Below are 20,545 nucleotides of genomic sequence, written 5' to 3' on the forward strand. Positions count from 1 at the left end.
GCACTGAAATAGATACATGAAAATTCATTAAAGCAGACGTTTCCTTTATTAAAGGTTAATATTAAAACACATTTTTGAGAAGGAACATGGTATTCCTAAAAAAGGACATCTCATTTGCTTACGTAATGTCCATCAATATATAGTCATGCGTAGGGTTTTATCAGACCTCAAAATGAATAGAATGGCGAAGTTCAACATATTTTATTCACTTATCAGTTTAAACTGTAGGCTATAGTTGGACTATGCAAATATAATGGAAAGAATTAATAAATTGTAAAATAGTAATGATTCCATCTAGTGAGAGATTACAGACATTCATGTGCAAAGTACAAGTAATGTGTACAAATGTGCCCCTCAACCATCTACTGTATAATCCTTCCTACTTGGAAACATTTATACTGGCCACAAAAGGGTTAACTGCAAGAGTGACAGAATGCCACTGTTTGAATGTATCATCCTGTGCCACCTAATAACTGTCTCTAGATTGATACTGTGTTGCAGTGCATACTTCTAATAGTCCACAGATGGAAATGCCTGACATTCTAAACAGCCTGACATTATGAATAGGCTTGGTTGTTTTTGATGTTTATTCCTACCAAAACTACTTGCCTTCAAATGTCACTTTAAAAAAATCATATCGATTAATAGCAAGATTGACTTATTGAGCCACAACAAAAAGGCGCTAATTGACTAGTTCGACGCTCTAGCAAGTTCATTGCTCAATATCACCAGATTTATATACGCCCTTTTTAATTCAAACACGTAATGAATCCCCCCTATTGTTTCTTGCTAATTCTGCATTTGTTACGTGCTTCTCCAGGAATTTATTTCGTGAAACAAGTGGTGTGTAGTGTAGTGACAACATCTTCCTTACAGTGAGTGTAAAGAAATCAGTTTTGTGCCAGGAATGTATTAGCTACAAACATGTTTCAGCTCGTTTCATCATCGTCAGATATCTGTGATGTAATTAAGAAATTGAGATGGTTTAACAATGTTAATTACAGCTTTAAAGGCAGGTAGAGAGTAGCAAGCCTAATTATAAACAACCTGTCTTGCATTTTGTGCTTACCCACAGCTGAGTTTGAGATAAGAACGTGCTAAATAAAAATTAAATAAATAAAAAAGCAACAAGAAACTTGCTGTGCCCTCTACCACCATCCCAAAGTAGGTACTGATAAGCAATGGAATGTCCATTTTTTCACACAAATGGAGGATCCTGAAACTCCTGGGGCAATGGGAGACCTGCTTATGCTGTCAGCATACCACACTGCAAGACCCTGGGTGGTTTAGAACCCCTTTACCATACCAGACAGATTGCCATTTCTCACCCTTTTGAAGGTGATTACCCAGGGTCTTCAAACACTTTGAACTCCCAAAATTACCAGGCGTACCCCTAATTAAAAAAAGATCTTTATATAAATGAAAGACATATACTTTGGATTTATATAGCACCTTTCATCCCATAGGATCCCAAAGCTTTTTACACACCAGTTAAGGTGGGAGGAGTGAGGAACTGCTTAGCCAAATGAACTACAGGGGGACATTTAGGTAGGCCAGATTGTGAGTGCCAGAGTTATATTTGCATAGTCTAACTGTTTAACCATTATCTATAGCCTACAGTTTAAACTATCAGGAACAGATAAGGAATATTTTATCAATACAATACAATCATATTTATGTTAAGTTGTTGAAGGGCACTGGTCTCTTAAAACCCATAAGTGAAAGAGCTGATATAGGTTTTTATTTTTATTTTTTTTGCGTGTGATAGGTGAATAAAATAAAATAAAAGTTGAACTTCGCCATTCTGTTCATTTTGAGCTCTGATAAACCCCTACGCATGACTATATATTGATGGACATTACATAAGCAAATGAGATTTCCTTTTTTAGGAATACCATGTTCCTTCTCAAAAATGTGTTTTAATAGTAACCTCTAATAAAGGAAAATGCCTTATTTAATGAATTTTCATGTGCAATGTAGTTTCTTCATTGTAATAAAGAAATAAGCTTTTTTTTTTTTAAAACACATTTAAATTTGATTTCTCTTTCTTCATAAAAATTAATGTTTTCTGGGGAGAGTAAAAAAGATACATTAATTTTGATTCATGTACTAAGGGTTACTCAAATGAATTCACAATCCAGTTCTTGCGTACATTTTTATGGTAAACTGAGCATGACCTAGAAACTCAGCTGTCATCTGTAACAGCAGAACATGCCAAAAACTGGGCTGAATTCGCCAGAATCCACGAGTAGCAATCTTTTTACTTTCATTTTAAATCTCTCTCTCTCTCCCCCTCTCTCTCTCTTGTTCTCGTTCTCACTCTCTCTCTCTCTCCCGTTCCTGTTCCTGTTCCTCCTCCTTGAACACCCAACACAAACACAAACAAAGCCCAGCTTATATACCCATGCACATACCAATAATTACAACCACACAAACAATAATTCAATTTACTCAAATTCCCTCAAATACACCCAGGTGTTTCCCATTCAGCCCTAGAGGCTTCTGGGACATGTCGTTTATCAAGGCCTTCGGCCATGACACCTGTCCTGTTGATTACAAAATGACACTACACAGTGCATATACAGGTAGGGCTCTCGCCCTGCCACAGGGTCCCACACGTATTGATACACTGCAGGGTAATACACTAACACACAAGTAACATGTATAAGCTTTACTGTAATATTTCAAGTACCATAAAGAATTAAATGCAAGTTTATCAGGGCATTTTTAACATGAGCCATCCTCAGGGTCATTAACTCAGTGGCAATGCTCATTGATTTAGGAATATTAATAACCACATTTCAAATCAGATTTCCTGACAGTACCTGTTTATTTTTTTTATTTGAATAGAGTTGAGCTACATGGTGCGTGGTGAATCAGATCCCCATCATTTCATTTTCCCATTTTGTCAGCACACAAGACCAAATGTTTTAAAATGTCATTAACGAGCTCCAATCCAAGGGAGTAAGTGCACACAAGGAGAGGTAACAGATGTGTGCAAAAACTGCAAAGTGACCACACAGCATATATCATCTCACTGAGATGTGACATCACTAATGGCAGATGAGCACTGAAATGACAGCTAAATCTATCTCACTGTGCACACTGATTAACAAAATAAATTAATCAGTAATAAACTCTCCACTAATGACATTTTTCCAACCGATTTTACAGCAACTTTCTGCCAAGTAGATTAGTGTGAGCTGGGTTAAAAAAAGATGCATATCTTAATTTCATAAAGGTCCATGGTAAAGGGGGGGGGGCAGTGCAGGATGAAGCCCAACACTTGAGAGTGAGTGAGTGGGTTTTGAACAGGGGCATGCATGCAATGAGATGTGTGCTACTATCATGGCACAATGAACACTGTGGATTGCTTGAGAGTGTCAGTGGGTTTTGAACAGGGGTATGCATGCAATGAGATGTGTGCTGCTATCATGGCACAATGAACAGGGTGGATTGCTTGAGAGTGCCAGTGGGTTTTGAACAGGGGCATGCATGCAATGAGATGTGTGCTGCTATCATGGCACAATGAACAGGGTGGATTGCTTGAGAGTGTCAGTGGGTTTTGAACAGGGGCATGCATGCAATGAGATGTGTGCTGCTATCATGGCACAATGAACAGGGTGGATTGCTTGAGAGTGTCAGTGGGTTTTGAACAGGGGCATGCATGCAATGAGATGTGTGCTGCTATCATGGCACAATGAACAGGGTGGATTGCTTGAGAGTGTCAGTGGGTTTTGAACAGGGGCATGCATGCAATGAGATGTGTGCTGCTAATGAAGAGGGTGGATTGCACTAGTCTGTATTATTTGTAATTCACCACATTGGGGTGAGGTGGACCCCATGTTATCCAGGAGAAAAAAATTGGCTGTCCCTTTTTGTTTAAAATTCCTCTTAGTAAACAAATAATGATAAGAGAATGATAAAAAATGAAAGAATGGAGTGGGGGCAATGATTTCCAATCTGCTTGGTGGGTACTGCAGAGTTTTAGAAAATAAGTGTTTTCTGTAATTTATCAAAGCAATGAGAAATCTCTGTGAAGATGGTAAAGTTCTTATTTTTTAAATAATTGCTATTTTTTCACAGACTATTTAAGTACTCAGAATGTTGTGGATTGATTTCAATTATTTAGCAAACACTTTCTTAAACTCAAACATTTTTTGCATTGCTCTAACACTGCCATTTTTCTGCAGGCCACATTGGAAGTAGTACACAGAGTTAAGCTGCCAAATTGATTTGAAGCACTGATTTGTCACTGCAGCGTATTATTGCCAAGTTGAACACTAAATCAACTCCTTTGTCACTCACAAAAACGCATTACAGCTGTCACATGATTCACTTATTTCTGTCAGTGTTCTGTTCAGTGAAGTATGTTTCTAGAGCCCCATGTATGCTACAGGACTGCGTACATGTTTATATTTCTCTTTTCAATGACTGTATGTAAAGAAAACGGGAGTTAATGTCACTAATGGTTTCCCATTTAAATGTATTTAAACTCAACACTCCCACTGTGTGAATAACATGTATGGAGACAGGGCACAACTAAATGCATTCATATAAATATACATAGGTGTATTATGTTTATTTTCCCCATTTCTAAAACATGAATCAACAGATGGGTTATTGCAACCAGAATTTCAATCTGATCTAATTAAAACGATTAACACTCAATAATATACAATAGGACTAAAAAGAAACACAGTTATTCATCCAGAGGCAGACATTTTGATGAGAAATCACTGTAATCATAGAACACTAAAAACATAGAATTCTTATTGTACAACTACGTTTCTTGTTGGTACTACTAAATACACAAGCCTACTTAAAATGAAGCAGCTTACCAACTGACACGGCTTGCTTTTATTGACTCTAAGCTGTTATTGAAAAAAGCAGTGACCATGAAATGCAAAATTAACATACATGCTAGATATTAGTTATCCCTCAGAAGTGATATAGCCCCTTCAGGTACTGGGGCCACACAGGTGACATTACATTGAATCACCAGAGAGTACAGCACAAGCACCAGCGCAGTAACTAACAACCACAAACAGGAAGGGAAAAGAAACAATACAGTACCTCAACCTAAGGTGACAGCAGCCTTAGTTGGTTTTACATAAGACTCTGATTCAAAGATGTGTTTCTGTCAAATAAAGCGTGACTTGGTATTTTAAGCTATTTCAGAGCATTTCAGAATGTTTGATATGGTAATCTTATCTCAGTGAATAATTGAGAGGAACGGTAGTTCCTCATGCCAAGGTATCAGCGAGAACTGCCAGAGACTCTCAGCAAGGATAGTTTACGTGTTTTCAGGGTATTGGCGCAGCAAAAGTAAATCAGCCAAAAGCACCATTTCACTTTTAATTTGTAGATCCCAACACTCTTAGGTGAAATGCAGGAAAAAAAGTCAATACCTGTCATACAGTAAGAGAAATAAGTCACCAAAGGAAGGTAAAAATGTCCTTCTCCGTTTTCTTATGTTTTTTTGCAGATCTTTTATCAACAAGGAAATATACTAGGGTACACATTTATTGTGATGTCTATATGATTTATATTAAATAATTTATTTCTGTTTTAAAATTGAACATTTGCCTGCAATATATATATATATATATATATATATATATATATATATATATATATATATATATATATATATATATATATATAATCTCATCATTCTGAGATTCTGATCTTGATCTCTGAAAATTTTTGGTTTCATTTCAGTGTAACGCTCATTGTGATCCCGATTGGTGCAAGGAAGTACGGTTTCCTCTCGATACTTGTTGATGAGAGTAACGCTATTTGTGGTCCCACTGGACAAAAAGGAATGTTAATTTCTGAGAATTAGCTATGCTGAAGGATAGCCTATATATTTGGTAAAAGTAAAACATGAATAAATACATTAATAAATATTAAAATAAATGACATTTATTTATTTCTTTATCTATCTTGATCTTTATTTATTTATTCTTCACTATCAGATATAAACACTGCCATGTAATACTGTATGAAATGAAAATAAATACGCAGCAGTTCTTGTTCAATTGTATATTAGTGAAGATTTTTGTACATAACGGTCATCATTCTTTCAAATATTTTTACTTTCAAAGTAAGAAATATATTGTAACAACCTGGACAATTTCTTTGTTGCAGGATTTGTTGTCTGTTCAGTTTGTCTCGTTTGTAAGGGGAACGTGTCGCACCGTTCCTTAGTATGGAAAGGGGAAGTGAGTGAATGAGTGGGGAGAATGTGTGTTGCTGTTTTCGGGGGTTGCAGAGCATGGATGTGACTGATTGATGAGCCGGACAGCGGCGCGAAACAATGGGAGGTTATATAAGGGGGTGCATGAGCCTGAGGACTGGAGACAGTCCAGCGCTGAACTTGAATGAGAAACTGTGGGTGACTGAGCGAGCGTGTGAGCTGTGACCAGAGAGAATATGCAGTGAAAGTGCCAAGACTAAAACATAGTTTTAGTCCACAACACTCAAAAAAAATGCTTCAAACTGTTTAAGGATGAACAATAAAATCAATACAACTGCCAGTTTTATCACAAAATCAAAGCAAAAGTGACTCATTTGTTTTTATAATGTGTACATTGATAAATAAGCAAGATGGGCCGAATGGCCTCCTCTCGTTTGTAAACGTTCTTATGTTCATATGCTCTTAAAAGGCAACCCTGTTAATATCAGAAAACAAGTTTGTATTTTACTTATTTTCAGCATGCTCAAACAAGCTTCACAACTGGTTTTAAAATGAATAATGTTATAAAAAAAACCTGATACGTGTACCTTTTAAAATATATTAAATTCAGTTTTCTTATCATTCATCCTGAGCCTCAGGGTCTCTTCATCGCTGTTGAAAAACAAATTGGTAAGTTCGCTATACAGCCATGTGTGTGTGTGTATTGGCTGGAACATTCAGTGTGACGCGCATCATATTATTATTCATAACCTGGCGTTTAAAAGAGACCCGGCATCTATTTACTGTATTTCCCAGCAGCCCCAGCGCTTATTAGAGACCTGGCGAGTATTGGAGACCGGCGATTATTTGAAGTTTTACGGTGTGTGTGTGTGTGTGTGTGTGTGTGTGTGTGTGTGTGTGTGTGTGCGTGTGTGTGTGCGTGTGTGTATATATATATATATATAAAGGCAGGATTTGAACCCTAACTAGTCATACTTTCACTCCAACTACATAACCGCTACACTACACAGATTCAGATTGTAACCCTTTCAACAGACTAAGCTACTATTTACATTTACCCTATCCAAACGGCAATACATTGCCTCAATATAGGTTGAACAATTTTGCTATTCCCATAATGTGTGTGTGTGTTACAAAGTAAAAAAAGAAGTGATATCTGAAACAAAATCACATTGGAAATGTGAAAAAATGGCAAGTTATCAAAAGTGCCCAGCCATTTAAAGTGGAGATATTAAAGTTTTTAATATCAAAAATCAAAAACACAAGATAAAAGTTAGAAGAAACAATTGGGGCAATCTTGGTCAGCACCAAGCAAATATGCACAACTGTCAGAGCTTGTGTTTTTCAGGCACAATAAAAGCGGATCGAACTCATGCCAAGTTAGTAGAAATCAAAAACATGCCAAGTTAGTAGAAACAATTGGGGCAACCCCCCACTGCATTTACAGTTGTGCCTATTTGCTTGGTGCTGGCCAAGGTTGCTCCAATTGTTTCTTCTAACTTAGCTTGTGTTTTTGATGCAAGTTAGAAGACACAACTGGGGCAACTTTGGCCCCCATAGGTTTTACAGTTGTGCCTATTTGCTTTGTGCTGTGCAAGGTTGCCCCAATGGTTTCCTGAAACTTGACCTGTGTTTTTGATATCTCCACTTTAAATGGCTGGGCACCTTTAATAGCTTGGCATTTTTTCACATTTCCACATTTTGCTTCAGATTGAATATTTCATTTTAATCTTCAGTGAGGAATGCAGTATTTGTACCTGTGATAAATATATGCTTCTCAGGACATGAATCACGTTTCTTTTTATTTTATACTGAACAGAGCTCTGAAATATCCTGGATGTTGTAGATTGGCTGCCAAGTGCAGTTATGTGCAGTTTCCTGCCAGAAGCATCTGAATTCTTATGAGACAGCTGGGGGAGCGAATGGTCTGAAGGGTTGCATTTAGTCCCCAAACCAGATTAGCTACAAATGGTTTATGTAAACTTGCCTAAACACCACACATTTAATTATGACAGACTAAGGGTGTCTATGTATTGGTCCAGTACAGGAAATGTTGCAACAAGATTTTTTTCTGCCTGTTTTTGTTCAGCTGGGTGCATAGAATTACAGTATAATTAGTGTATCATAATTTAATTCCCTGATTCATTAAAATTGACCCCAAATAAGCCACTGTCGATTGTAATGAATCTAATCTGTTGTAGATTGTATTCAGAGCCAACAGATTTGTATTTGTTTTGTTCACATAACCTGCTGATTCACTGCCAAGCATTTCGTTTATAGCTAGAGACAGAAAGTACACAGCAAGCTCTAAAAAACACAGTGGTAATTTGTGCTGTAATCGGGGACCAGCTGGTGTGATTCAGGGCAATCCAAATACAGAACAGACAGAAGATCCTGTAAACAACACATTTCACTAACAGTCTTTGCATAACAGACACAGATGGATGTGACTTTTGCATTGGATCATTGTCTTATTTTACAAGGGATATTTTCCACTGCCCTGCACTGACTGTACCCCAGGTATTACAGATTAAAAATACATTTACTGTAATGAAGCTGTATGTACAGCTGGGATGCACCTGTACATTGTTATAATTTAAAATACTCCCCTCTTGTGTACATATCTCCTCCTCCACACATAGAACAGAGTAATAATTGGGTTGGAGGGAGTAGGGCATAAGTTGGAAGGTTAGGTGAAGGCATCTTTATTTCAAAGCCAGTAAAGGAACCATGAGTCTGCCTGGAACTAAAACAAATATTCTTTTGTTTACTTTCAATTGCTACTAATTCAATACATGATAACATTTACAATTATAAAAAAAAATACCTAACTTTTTTTGCATCTATTGGCTAATCCACCAGTATGCAATTAATTACACTTGACTGCATGCCTAGCCACTTGTATTTGCAAGAATATAGTTAAACAGTGCCTATATGACAGTTAGACGCATTCAGCTCAAAGGGTTTTTAAATAGATTTTTGTTTTAATATTGGTTGAAGTTTTGTTGAAAGTCCTTATAGCCAGACTTCAGTTTGCACTTGTGTAACTCTTAGACATGACTAAAGTGAAATGCCTTGTAAACACCATTTATGAATACGGCTCTAAAAAACAAGGTACAGTAGAACCTCAGAGTTGCAAACACCTTGGGAATGGAGGTTGTTCGTAAGTCTGAAATGACCGTAACTCTGAAAATGAGTTTTCAAGATTTCCATTACACGAGAGTAGATGTTAAAACTTCATGCTGATTTGAACTCGGCTCTCGCCAAGATAAGCACCAACTAAGACGTAGCTTTACAGTAAACTAATGTGATCCATATGTGTCTCCCTCCATTTACGTTTCCTTCCATATGATGATGTAGATATCCTTCTGTCTGGTGTTAATGGCTGAAGTGTAATGCTGGCTCCAGGGATCAGCTTATTTTGCCTCCCTGGCGCATCAGCACACACAACGGCTGCGATGCTGGCTCCGGGGATCAACCACAGTGCGGCCTCCCCAGCGCATCAGCATGACAACCGTCTGGATTGAGCTAAGTAGGGTACATCTCTGGGGTCTTCAAGTGGGCACCTTCCATCCTCAGTGTTTCGTCGACTAGCCCCTCAAGAGGGCTCAACGGTGATTCTGGCGTCCCAGCATCACCCCCCTCCGTCCCCCACTCAACTCAGCCCAGCTTACTTACCTGTACATCAGCTTTTCTTTCTTTCTATTGTGCTTGAGATCCCCAGCCAGAATCTTTCCTTCTCAACCACAGCCAGTTGCTGCTCCTCTCTGCTGCTTCAGATAAGTTCTTCACTGTGCGACGCAACTCTTGGCCACTGAATCCGACGTCTCTGAGAAACCGGGTTGTAGAGTGTGCCACAAATCCTCGACAACCCACCTCCACTGGGTAAATAAATGGTTTATTAAACCTTCAATGGTTTAATAAATGTGTACACCTGCTATCTACAACCCCAATCTGGATAATGATACAAAGGCTACATTGAAGTTACCATTGAAATTGGAACTGTAGCAAAAACATCCATGAAAACATGGGTTAACGTAGCGCTTGTTTTTATTTTATTTTAAACAAAATGCATTCCTGCAGCTTGCTCAGACATTCAGCCTCCTTTGGCTTGAAAAACAAACTGTGCTTTGTTTAAAACAAATTGCTCCTCGTAAAATTGTCCGTACTTTCTTTGAAATCTGCCTCCCCTTTCTGGATACATTTGTTGGTACAGTAATTGTGCCTTCTCTGTGATTAGCACGCCGCTTATAGGAGCTCCTATCTGGTTGCATTGCACACATGGGTGAGTGACTGTGTACTTCTGGTTAAAAGGGGGGGTGTTCAGTAGACCGGTCAGTTCGTAAGTTTGGTGTTCGTAACTCTGAGGTTCTACTGTACTTCCAAAGCCTTGGTTATCCTTTCAATTTTGATGACTGTCCACGACTTTAAAACGCTTGTGCTCAGTGCTCTGGCTAACCTCCTGTTGATTGGATACTGCTAACTGGTTGATTACATTTTACTGATTGAACAATGCATGTTGATTTCTCGCTGCAACATATTTTGTTACTATTATATTTACAGTCTGACATCCACGCAAGCAGTCTCACAGGGACAAAGATGCTTCAGTATATTCTTGTTTAACCAAATCTTTAGCTTGTGCTATTCATGCAGTGAGGAAACACTGAGAGAATGTTAGTCTCTAGTGTTTGTATCTCATCAGAAGCAAAAATATTCAGAATAAATGAATACATTAATAAATAAATAAACAAATAAATAAAAACCCTGGAGACAGTCAGTAGCTAGGAAATGCTGCACCATCATCTCACACAGTATCAATGTATGATTTATACTTCAAACTAGGCATACATTCTTTCTTTTCTTTTTTTATGAACATGCACAATATCAAACACAGGATCTAACTCTAAAACCTCTGACAACTGCTATGATTAATGAATTATTACTCTGGGCCAAAACAAAAACTAATTGGTTTTAAAAAAAATCACTGTTTAGGTAAGTGGATCACATGCATGTATATGCCATTCTCTTGACAGAAATATGAAATTGCTTTTATTGTTATTAACTTAACAGTTGCAGTTAAATGACTAGACAAGATGTTAACATTATGGAATGCTGAGAATATTGTACATATTTGTTCACACTGTCAATAAATATCGCTGCTCTTTATGACTTGTGTTACTTCCCTTTTCTTTAGCACTCTTCAATTTAACTTCAACTTGGAGGACACACAAATAACAAAATGATATAAAGTAGTGTGCAAATGTCTGCAAACATCGAAAGATTTGTCATTTATATCCTTTATGTACCTACCTGCATCAAAACACCTGGGTGTGAGAATTTCAATTTCCTTTCAGTAATCAGTAATATAGAATGTGTGAACATTTTACCATTTGTGACGGTGTTCCTTTTGACAATGTACATCACTGGAAAATGGGACTACGTGTCTTCACAGAACAGAGAAGAAACATGGGTCATACAAGCACCTCTGTATTTTATAAACCTGTTTTTATGAATGCCATTATGTATCTGTGAAAAACTGAACACCCTAAGACATGCTTACTGGTCAAGAGTGATGCCTGTTGTTGTACAATAAAAATGTATTTGCTTCTTAGCACAATATCAATGGTCTTGTATATATTTCAGTATAGTCTGCAGCTGTAACCAAGGGATATGACCTTAGAAAATCGCACAGAATACTGTTCACAAAATCAGGTTTCAGAGTTCCTCCATCTCCCTGAGACAGCTGCCTGGATCTGAAGGAACAATAGGAGATGACAGATGCTGCACACCAAACAGAGCCACTTTGTGGTACTTGATGTGTAAATCCATTTGTTAACATCTTGTTTGCCCGTATTGGTCAAGCCATGAGTTGTGTTTGTGACAGATTTCTTTTGAGACAATAACAAGGATTTACTCATTTTTTTATTTGTGCTGTTGAGCATTCTCATGCCTTTTGGGTATGATTCTTTTTAAAATACAGGTTAAAAAAGGTTTAAAAAATATCCCAAGGGCACCTTGAGCTTTAAAACAAGAGCAATAGCAAATTATGAAAAAATGTTACAAAAAAAGCAACTACTCAGAACAATAATTAGATTGCTCCTTGGTGAAAGTTACTTAGGTCCTGCAACTCTAGGTTTATACCTATCTGAAAATGTGCCTTTGCCTTTGCACCAATGGGCCCTAATATTTTTCATTTTTATAGATTCATGTAATACTTATCATCACTGTATTTCCTGCTCACATCTGTCATGTGATCATCCTGTTGTGGCCTACTGCCTGGCATCTCTCCTGCTTCATTACTGTCCTTAATACAGCATACACCCCTGTAACAAGTACTGAAGTAGTATAGGGACCGGGTGTCACATTGCTAGTTACAGGGTACCAGTAATGTATTTACACTGCATAGATTCAAAATCCAGACTTTGACACTTACTGTACTGACAGTTCCTTCCCATGAATTCCCCAGGGCATTCGCAAGAGTAGTTGGCAACCATATCTGTACAAATCCCACCATTTTTGCAGGGGTCCTTTTCACATTCATTGACATCTGAAAGGCAAGCATGAGCAAATTATTTCAGTGCTGACAGATCTTTTTGGGATCTATTTTAACAAGACTTCAAGTCATGTCAGGTCCTTGGGTAAGTATTAAAGTAGTCTACTTATTAAAATGCTGGATTTTATTGTGATCCTGCCTGTACTGGAATCAGATACACACCTATTGGATATAAGGTGTGCATGTGTGTCTGTGTGTGTGTGCTTTAATTGGGCCACGTTGCAATGTCATACAATCATATTAACCATTTTTATATATTAATACAACTTTTCAAGTTCCACCCAACCAAAACACTCAAAGGTTTCTAGACTTAATTGCCTTCTTATGCATACGAACTACCAGTCATTTGTTGCAAGTTTTAGAAACATATGTTCAGTCAGGAAACTCATGGGATAGATGATTTATTAAACAGACTGGACAACACTGCTACATTATACATATTTTACACTACATTCTTTAGCCTCGTCTTTCGAGGTACCCCTGCCCATACATTAGCTTGTAGATAAGTGGAGAGGCTGGCCATAGGGAAGCCATGGGCAGGGGGGCAGGACATCTACCCTTCCCCAGTTAGATAAAGCCAAAAAGTAGATGGACGCTGGGGAGGAGGAGTCAAACTCTGGTCCAAAGCAGGGATGTAATTGATTGAGTTAAGATATACATCCTTTCCTTGCTGATCAATTGTGCACATTGTTTATCGAAGGACAAAAAGGATACTTATGATTTAATTGACGTTTTGATCTGGTATTGGAAGTGCCTAAAAGACGTGATTTAATCTAAGGTTAAAGTGGGTTCGTCGCCAGAACCACTGCTTTGCTTAATAACATAAGAATATTTATTTATTTATTTATTTATTTTTAAAAAAAATTAGTAGTCGCCAATTGTTTTTATAGTTTTCTCCTCAATTTCAAATAGCCAATTATTTTTAGGCTCAGCTCACCTCTACCACCCCCGCGCTGACTCGGGAGCGGTGAAGACGAACACACCCTGTCCTCCGAAGCATGTACCAAGGACACCCTGGGCTACCTAAGCCCCCCTCACCCCACCGCTGGGCGGTGCTCAGCCAACTGTGCGCCGCCCCCTGGGAGCTCCCGTCCATGGTCAGCAGTGGAATAGCCTGCACTCGAACCGGCGACGTCCAGGCTATAGGGCGCATCCTGCACTCCACGTGGAGAGCCTTTACCTGATGAGCCACTTGGGAGCCCCTTAACATAAGAATATTTATAAATGAGAAGAGACCATTCGGCCCTACAATACTCATCCAGTTTCTTGTAGCTATCTGAAAACTTTGTCAAGTCAGATTTTAAATAATCCTGATACTTCAGTATCAACAGCATGGCTAGGTAATCTATTTTATACCCCCACCAATCTCTGTCCTACCTTCTGTCCTAAATCGTTCTCCACTTTATGTCCTGTGTCTTTTGGTACTGGTTTCTGTACTGTACTTAAAGTAATGGTAAGGGTTAACTTTGTCAACTCTTTTTAAGATTTTAAAGACGTCAATCAAGACCCTACTCATTCTTTTTTTGTCCGAGGCTAAATACTGTAGATTCAGTTCCCTCATGGAGAAGAGAGGTGAAGGCACTGATTACAGTCACGCACTGTGCTGACAGCCACCCTTATTAACAGTGGCTTTCTAATGGAGTATCATTAATTCAAGCAAAAAAGTGAATTCAATGGGTCTCAGTTTGATTTCAGAGCAAGATTACTCTGATAATAAGTGGGGTTAACCGTTGCTATTGACATGTAATTAACTGTTGCTATTCACATATAATTAACTGTTGCTATTCACATATAATCAACTATATGCATACCTTTTGAGGTAATAGAGAGTAAAGTATACAATGCAAATGTTAAATTAGTGATTAAGGTCTTCTATGTGAAAAACCCTGGTTACTTGCAAGATTACAAATTGTAACAACTGAAGAAAATGTCAATTTGTTTAACACAATTCAATAAGCACACAATTTAAATCAATATGTATTAACCCTTTGAGCAGCGAGTTCTAAAATGCACTGCTGGTCCTACGGGAGTGAGCTGTTGTTTTTTTGTCTACTGCATGCGCTTGATTATTACGAGTACAGCTTACAAGCAAGCTGAAAGCTAGAAGTTTGTATGTATGTGTCACATGGCTGGCTGAGTGGTGCCGTCAGATCCAGGAAATGAATACACAGACTAGACAGTGGTGATGAGCGGCAGCGCTCAGTGTTTAATAAACAAATAAATAAAAAGTTTGAACAAAACAGAAGACAGGACACGGCACTTGAGGCCAAAATAAATAGAAAAACAAAACGGACTAACACTTAACAAATGGTGCACGGACAGACACACAAACACGGTGAGTAGGAATAAACAAACAAGTATCGTGCCTCTTGCATGCAATAGCAATTGTTAATAGTTCACTTTACTTTCCTCCTCTCTCTCCCGTTCTCTACTCACCGAACACCCAACCCCGAGAGAATGAAATGTGCATCTATATATACTGTTGTGCCGGGATTCAATTACTAATTAATTATTCACTTGAATCCCAGCACGTGAATTAATTATGTGCAACCTCGTGCTCGCATATTAATTACTTTAAATGCACGTGAAGTGATGTGCAATCCTCGTGCTTAAATACAACTATACATTTTAAATAACTTGTGTTGCACACACCCATTTATATCCCATGCAGACAACTACAATACACCAACATTAACACACCACACGCAACATACAACATAGAAATGCACACAGGGGCAGGGCACATTGCCACAGTAGGTAATGAATAATGACGAAATACAGACAAATCATTTTTACCGTAAATAAATAAAACAAATAAATATAATGTTTTATTTTGTCATAGGGAAAGGTTTTGACAAAAAAATAACAGGTAGACAATAAACAACGGGGTGGAACAGCCAGAACAACACGTCCTAACAACAACAAAAAAAAGGCTGAACTAGAGGGAGAGAGCGAGCGAGAGAGTCCCGGTAAACAGGTTGTGGGGGCGGAGGGAGTGAGAGTGTCTAATGCTGATGGTAAATATTCTTCACTTAAGTCTTCACTGAGACACTCTGACATCTGATTCAGTGGAAGAATTGTATGTTTTTGAATTTAAATTGGAATCTGAATTCAGTATTATTTCTAATACTTCTTTCTCAATGAGCAATTTTCGCCAGTTTACAGACATCGCTGTCTTTTTTGTAATGATTTATTGTATGTAATTTAGTCAATATCTAGCAGAGGGCACAAGAGACCAATAAAAGGTTTTACAGAAACCTAGTGTTACAATATCTTATTATCAGAAGTTCTGTAGGCTCAGTAATTCAAGTTTAAAGTTGCAGAATGTACCGGTACGTTCGTACTCCCTGGGGACCAGAGAGCAGTGAATGTACCGGTACGTTCATACTACTCAAAGGGTTGAAGATAGGCTGCCTTTTATTAAGACTGTAGTTTTATATTGTAATTAAAATTATGCTCACTATGTTGTGTGTACGGCTTATAAAATCTACCTTCTTAGAAAGTAAATGTTACTTTGCATTTAAACACATCAGACTTTACTGAAGAGGTGCTTGTGATCCTGCAATAGTGATGGACTACAATAATGCACACCTTAGAAGCTGGGATACATATTTCTTTAAAGGAATTTAATTTTTTTCAAATACAATTTAATTCAATCTCTTTTACTAAGGTGAACCACAACGTCAATATAATATAGGCTACAATGGAAAAATTTCAGAAACAGAATGTGTCATGAATATAATGTTCAATTCATATTCATTCAAGAGAAAGAGAGTAATAAGAGAGTACTGGGTAGATGCGTGTTAGTTCATGCATCATATTATTTGAATCACAGACTTTTATTAAAATGATGGGTTTTTTTTCTAGGATCTTCTCTCTGAGGTGTCAGTCTAATTTTCCAAAGCTTTCTGGAGATAACAAATCTACAACATATAGTCTATCCATAAGCACATGCACATGACTTGACTGTTTTTATTTCATGCCTGAATACATTCCTTTGATCATAAAGTATTCACCTCAATCCTTTTAATCCTGATACACCAGCAGTGGTAGTTAGGAGTTTGTTTTTATATATTTCTTTCTCACATCCTCTTGCTATAATTATACAGCTTTATAATACTGTACATAGCCTGGAGATAAGCAACAAGGCAGGGTGAACCTATATTCTGCCCTGCAAAGCTGAGCATGCAATCCTTTATTTTATGCAGAGGGATCTTGCGAAGTTCAATCATATGACATACATTTTATATGGTAGAGGGGATTGCAAAACTGACTTCAATAGCAACAGCTATTTTTCAGGGGTGAGTTGCAATACTTCTTAGCTACTCTGCTGGAAATTGCACCTATGCATGTTCAAAAGCCTTCTCTGAAGTAATGATAACCAAATACAATAGTACTTAATAATGATTAAATTGTGAATATTGTGTTTAGTTTAGAATTTCAGACATGTCTGAAAAATACCACAACAGATTTCTTACTAGTTCACTCCAGAAATAATAAGCTGCCTAGCTACAATTGACACACCTACCATAAATATTTCTGAATATCTACTAACAAAATGCTTGTTAATATCATACGATTACTAAGGGATGCTGTAAGTGCTTATTGATTAAATGTGAACATCCAACTGTTTAGTATAAGAAATGCATGTAACAAGTTATCAGGGCTCAGAAACACCATCTACTGAGGCCCGGTATAAACTGCATGTATTGCATTTGATTTGCTTTTATTCCTATTTATATTTGATATATTTTTGATTGACTTTATCTGAAGAAGACTGATTGATTATTTTTAAGAAGAACACAAACCTATCTTACACCCTGAACTAGATCCTCAATTATAAGTTTCCATGAGGAGATTCATAAATCTTACTGTGCTTTTAATAAGACTGCAAATGGTCATTAGGCCAACACTGTTTTTTCTGAATTATGTCTTTATTAGGTTACTTACTGCAATGCTAACAAAAATGTACATTAACAAAACTCTTTCAGATTCATTGACCATAATCAATACACTGAGCCTCAAAACAAATATTTTCTTCCCATAGTCAGGAAACTGTTTGTAATTTATAAGTTCCCAGTACCTAGATGAGGTTAATTAGAAAATGTTTTTATTAACATTATTAACACTAGAACCGCCATGGCAGCCATTCTTGAAAACTGACAATCAAAAATGAAAACAATAAGAATTGGCCAGTGGTCAGAGAAAAAAAACACTGGCCACTGGCCAATTCTTATTGTTTTCATTTTTGATTGTCAGTTTAATTATCTATATCTACCCCATCACAGGGTAAAATTTCATTGTAGCATTTTTGCACAAGAAGTAATACATGCGAGGGTCTAGCTTGGGTGTTGTAAACACCTATTTATTGATTGCTGTGATAATATCCCCAGGGGAAAGGTCAGGACAGGGTTGTATACACAATTTGTTATTAAAAACGGCCGACTGGGTTATTTACTACTATACAGTATAACATATTATATTTTATATATTATATAGCAAGTACAATGCTGGGAAAGAAAGTATTTGAAACCTATATTTAACAGCTAAAATTGGAGAATTACTTTTCTTAGATCGAGTTCCTTAGATCATCTGCTTAGCAATGTGGTGTAATTTGGAACAGTGCGATCCACCTAGTCATTCTGCCGTTGGATTTCAATGAATGCAAGATTGCAAAATGACATCCGGTAAGACCAACAAAAATGAAACAAAGTTATTTGATGCTAGATAGCTCAAGGCTTGTAATATACATAGGAGACACACACTGTATGTTTCTGGAGCACTGTAGTTATTATACACACTCCCTTAGCATTCAATCTAGATCTGAATTCAGAGGATTACTCTCTTTAGATCAAGCTCTGCATCTAGTTAGTTTGCCCAGTCACTCTGTTTACCAAAGCTCAGTCTCTGGAGTGGTTCGTTTTGTGGCTGTATAGTCCTGCATTTATGCAGTTCTAACCATTACATCTGAAAAAAAGTGTTACAGCCTAATGATAGCAAAGAAAACAGTTTCCTGTTGTGAGGTTTATAGAGCCACAGTCAGCATTTATGTTACAGAATATGGGTTACAACAGTTGGACATGTACAAACTTGCAACCTCTAGACCTTTTTCCTACTCTGGATGATGGGGATTTTAAGCATATGTTCTTCAGTCACAGGGTCAGAACTCCCAATAAGCAGAGTGCACCTCTGGTTAATAAGGACTTTGCAAAGCATTATCTGCAATCTGAAAATGTAATTATACCATTACATTTTCCACTACCTGTAACTACCCTATTCCTTCGAATTTAAGACGCCCTCGAATTTAAGACACAGCCCAAATTTACCACCCTCAATTTGAGGAAAAAATAAAACATCAAATAAATATGCATTTTGGAGGGACGGCCTGATCTAGACAGGGTCTTGGTGGTGCCAGACACCTTCCACTTCTTAATAATCGTGCTCCAAGGGATATTCAAGGCCTTTGGTATTTTTTATACCCATCCCCTGATCTGTGCCTTTCAACAACTTTGTCCCGGAGTCCTTATGAAAAGCACCTTGGTGCTCATGGTTGAGTCTTTGCTTTGAAATGCACTACCCAGCAGAGGGAACCTACAGAAACTGCTGAATTTATCCTGAAATCATGTAAATCACTACAATTTAACACAGGTGGAGGCCACTTAACTTGGTGTGTGATTTTGAAGGTGATTGGTTACACCTGAGCTAATTTAGGATTGCTATTACAAGTAGGGTGGACACTTATCCAACCAAGCTATTTCAGTTTTTATTTTTAATTAATTTCTACAAATTTCTAGAATATTTTTTTCACTTGGAAGTTGTGGGGTAGGATGTGTAGATAAATGAAAAAAAAACTATTTTAATGCATTTTAATTCCAGGCTATAAGGCAACAAAAGGTGAACATTTTGAAAGGGGATGTAGACTTTCTATAGGCACTGTATGTAACACCTCCACAAAAGTATTGTGAAACGTGAGTGTTTTGTTTGTTTTTGTTTGTCATTAATAATACTGTTTGTAATTATTTGGACGGGTAACACGATCCGTAGCTGACGCCAAAAGCCAGCATTACACCCGGATCAACAACACTGTACTTTTGTTTAACACTAAAGAACTGTATTCACCACGAGCACTAGAGCACGCACTGTGGACTGGTGTTTGTGTTTGTGTTTGTGTTACGTGTGGGTGAACTAAAAACGGGACTGTTATTATTTCGGGGCCAACCCGCAGATTACAAAGAAGCAATACATGCCACTGTATTGCTTCATTACCATTGTTATTATTTACTGTTGTTTTGCCATCAGGCCATTGGATTTAAACAACATTGCACCTGTCTGTTTATTGCTCACCTGCACCTGCTAACCACTTTGCCACAGTTTTTCCATATAGAACTCCAAAAAGAGTATAATTTCAGTGTAAGTAAATGTGTATTCTCAGAAACAAATGGTTTAATATAAACTTTACAGCAAACTTTTCTTTTTTGTACATGCATGATTTAGAGTTTTAATAATGTATTGAAAAGCATACCAAGTTGCAAAATTGCATTATAAAAACAGATTGCGGCAGCTTTCTCAATATCTGCTGTACATTATGTCACCCTGTGTTGCTTCAGCATTGTTTACGCCTGGGCGAGGTTCAACACACAGCATGATTCCCAGCATTCCTGCCTGTTTCTTATTATCCAAGCAGTCTTTGGCAATATTAGCGATATTGCTTTGAGACATAACCCTGCTATATAGTGAATCCTGTCCAATAAGAAACATTCCAGATTTGCTTGCATGCCTGGTGAATCATT

General features: G+C 37.5%; 1 protein-coding gene across 3 annotated transcripts in view; it reads right to left on the reverse strand.

Moving 5' to 3' along the window:
- Positions 1-20,545, reverse strand: part of LOC117403991 (EGF-like repeat and discoidin I-like domain-containing protein 3) — a 171,846-nt gene that overhangs the window by 81,339 nt on the left and 69,962 nt on the right. For all 3 annotated transcript variants that reach the window (XM_058986898.1, XM_058986890.1, XM_058986906.1), the window contains one exon: positions 12,636-12,749. In XM_058986898.1, coding sequence (XP_058842881.1) covers positions 12,636-12,749 — 114 coding nt within the window. The remainder of the gene's footprint in view (positions 1-12,635; positions 12,750-20,545) is intronic.

The sequence above is a fragment of the Acipenser ruthenus genome, chromosome 2 (assembly GCF_902713425.1).
Source record: "Acipenser ruthenus chromosome 2, fAciRut3.2 maternal haplotype, whole genome shotgun sequence".
Classification (NCBI taxonomy): domain Eukaryota; kingdom Metazoa; phylum Chordata; class Actinopteri; order Acipenseriformes; family Acipenseridae; genus Acipenser; species Acipenser ruthenus.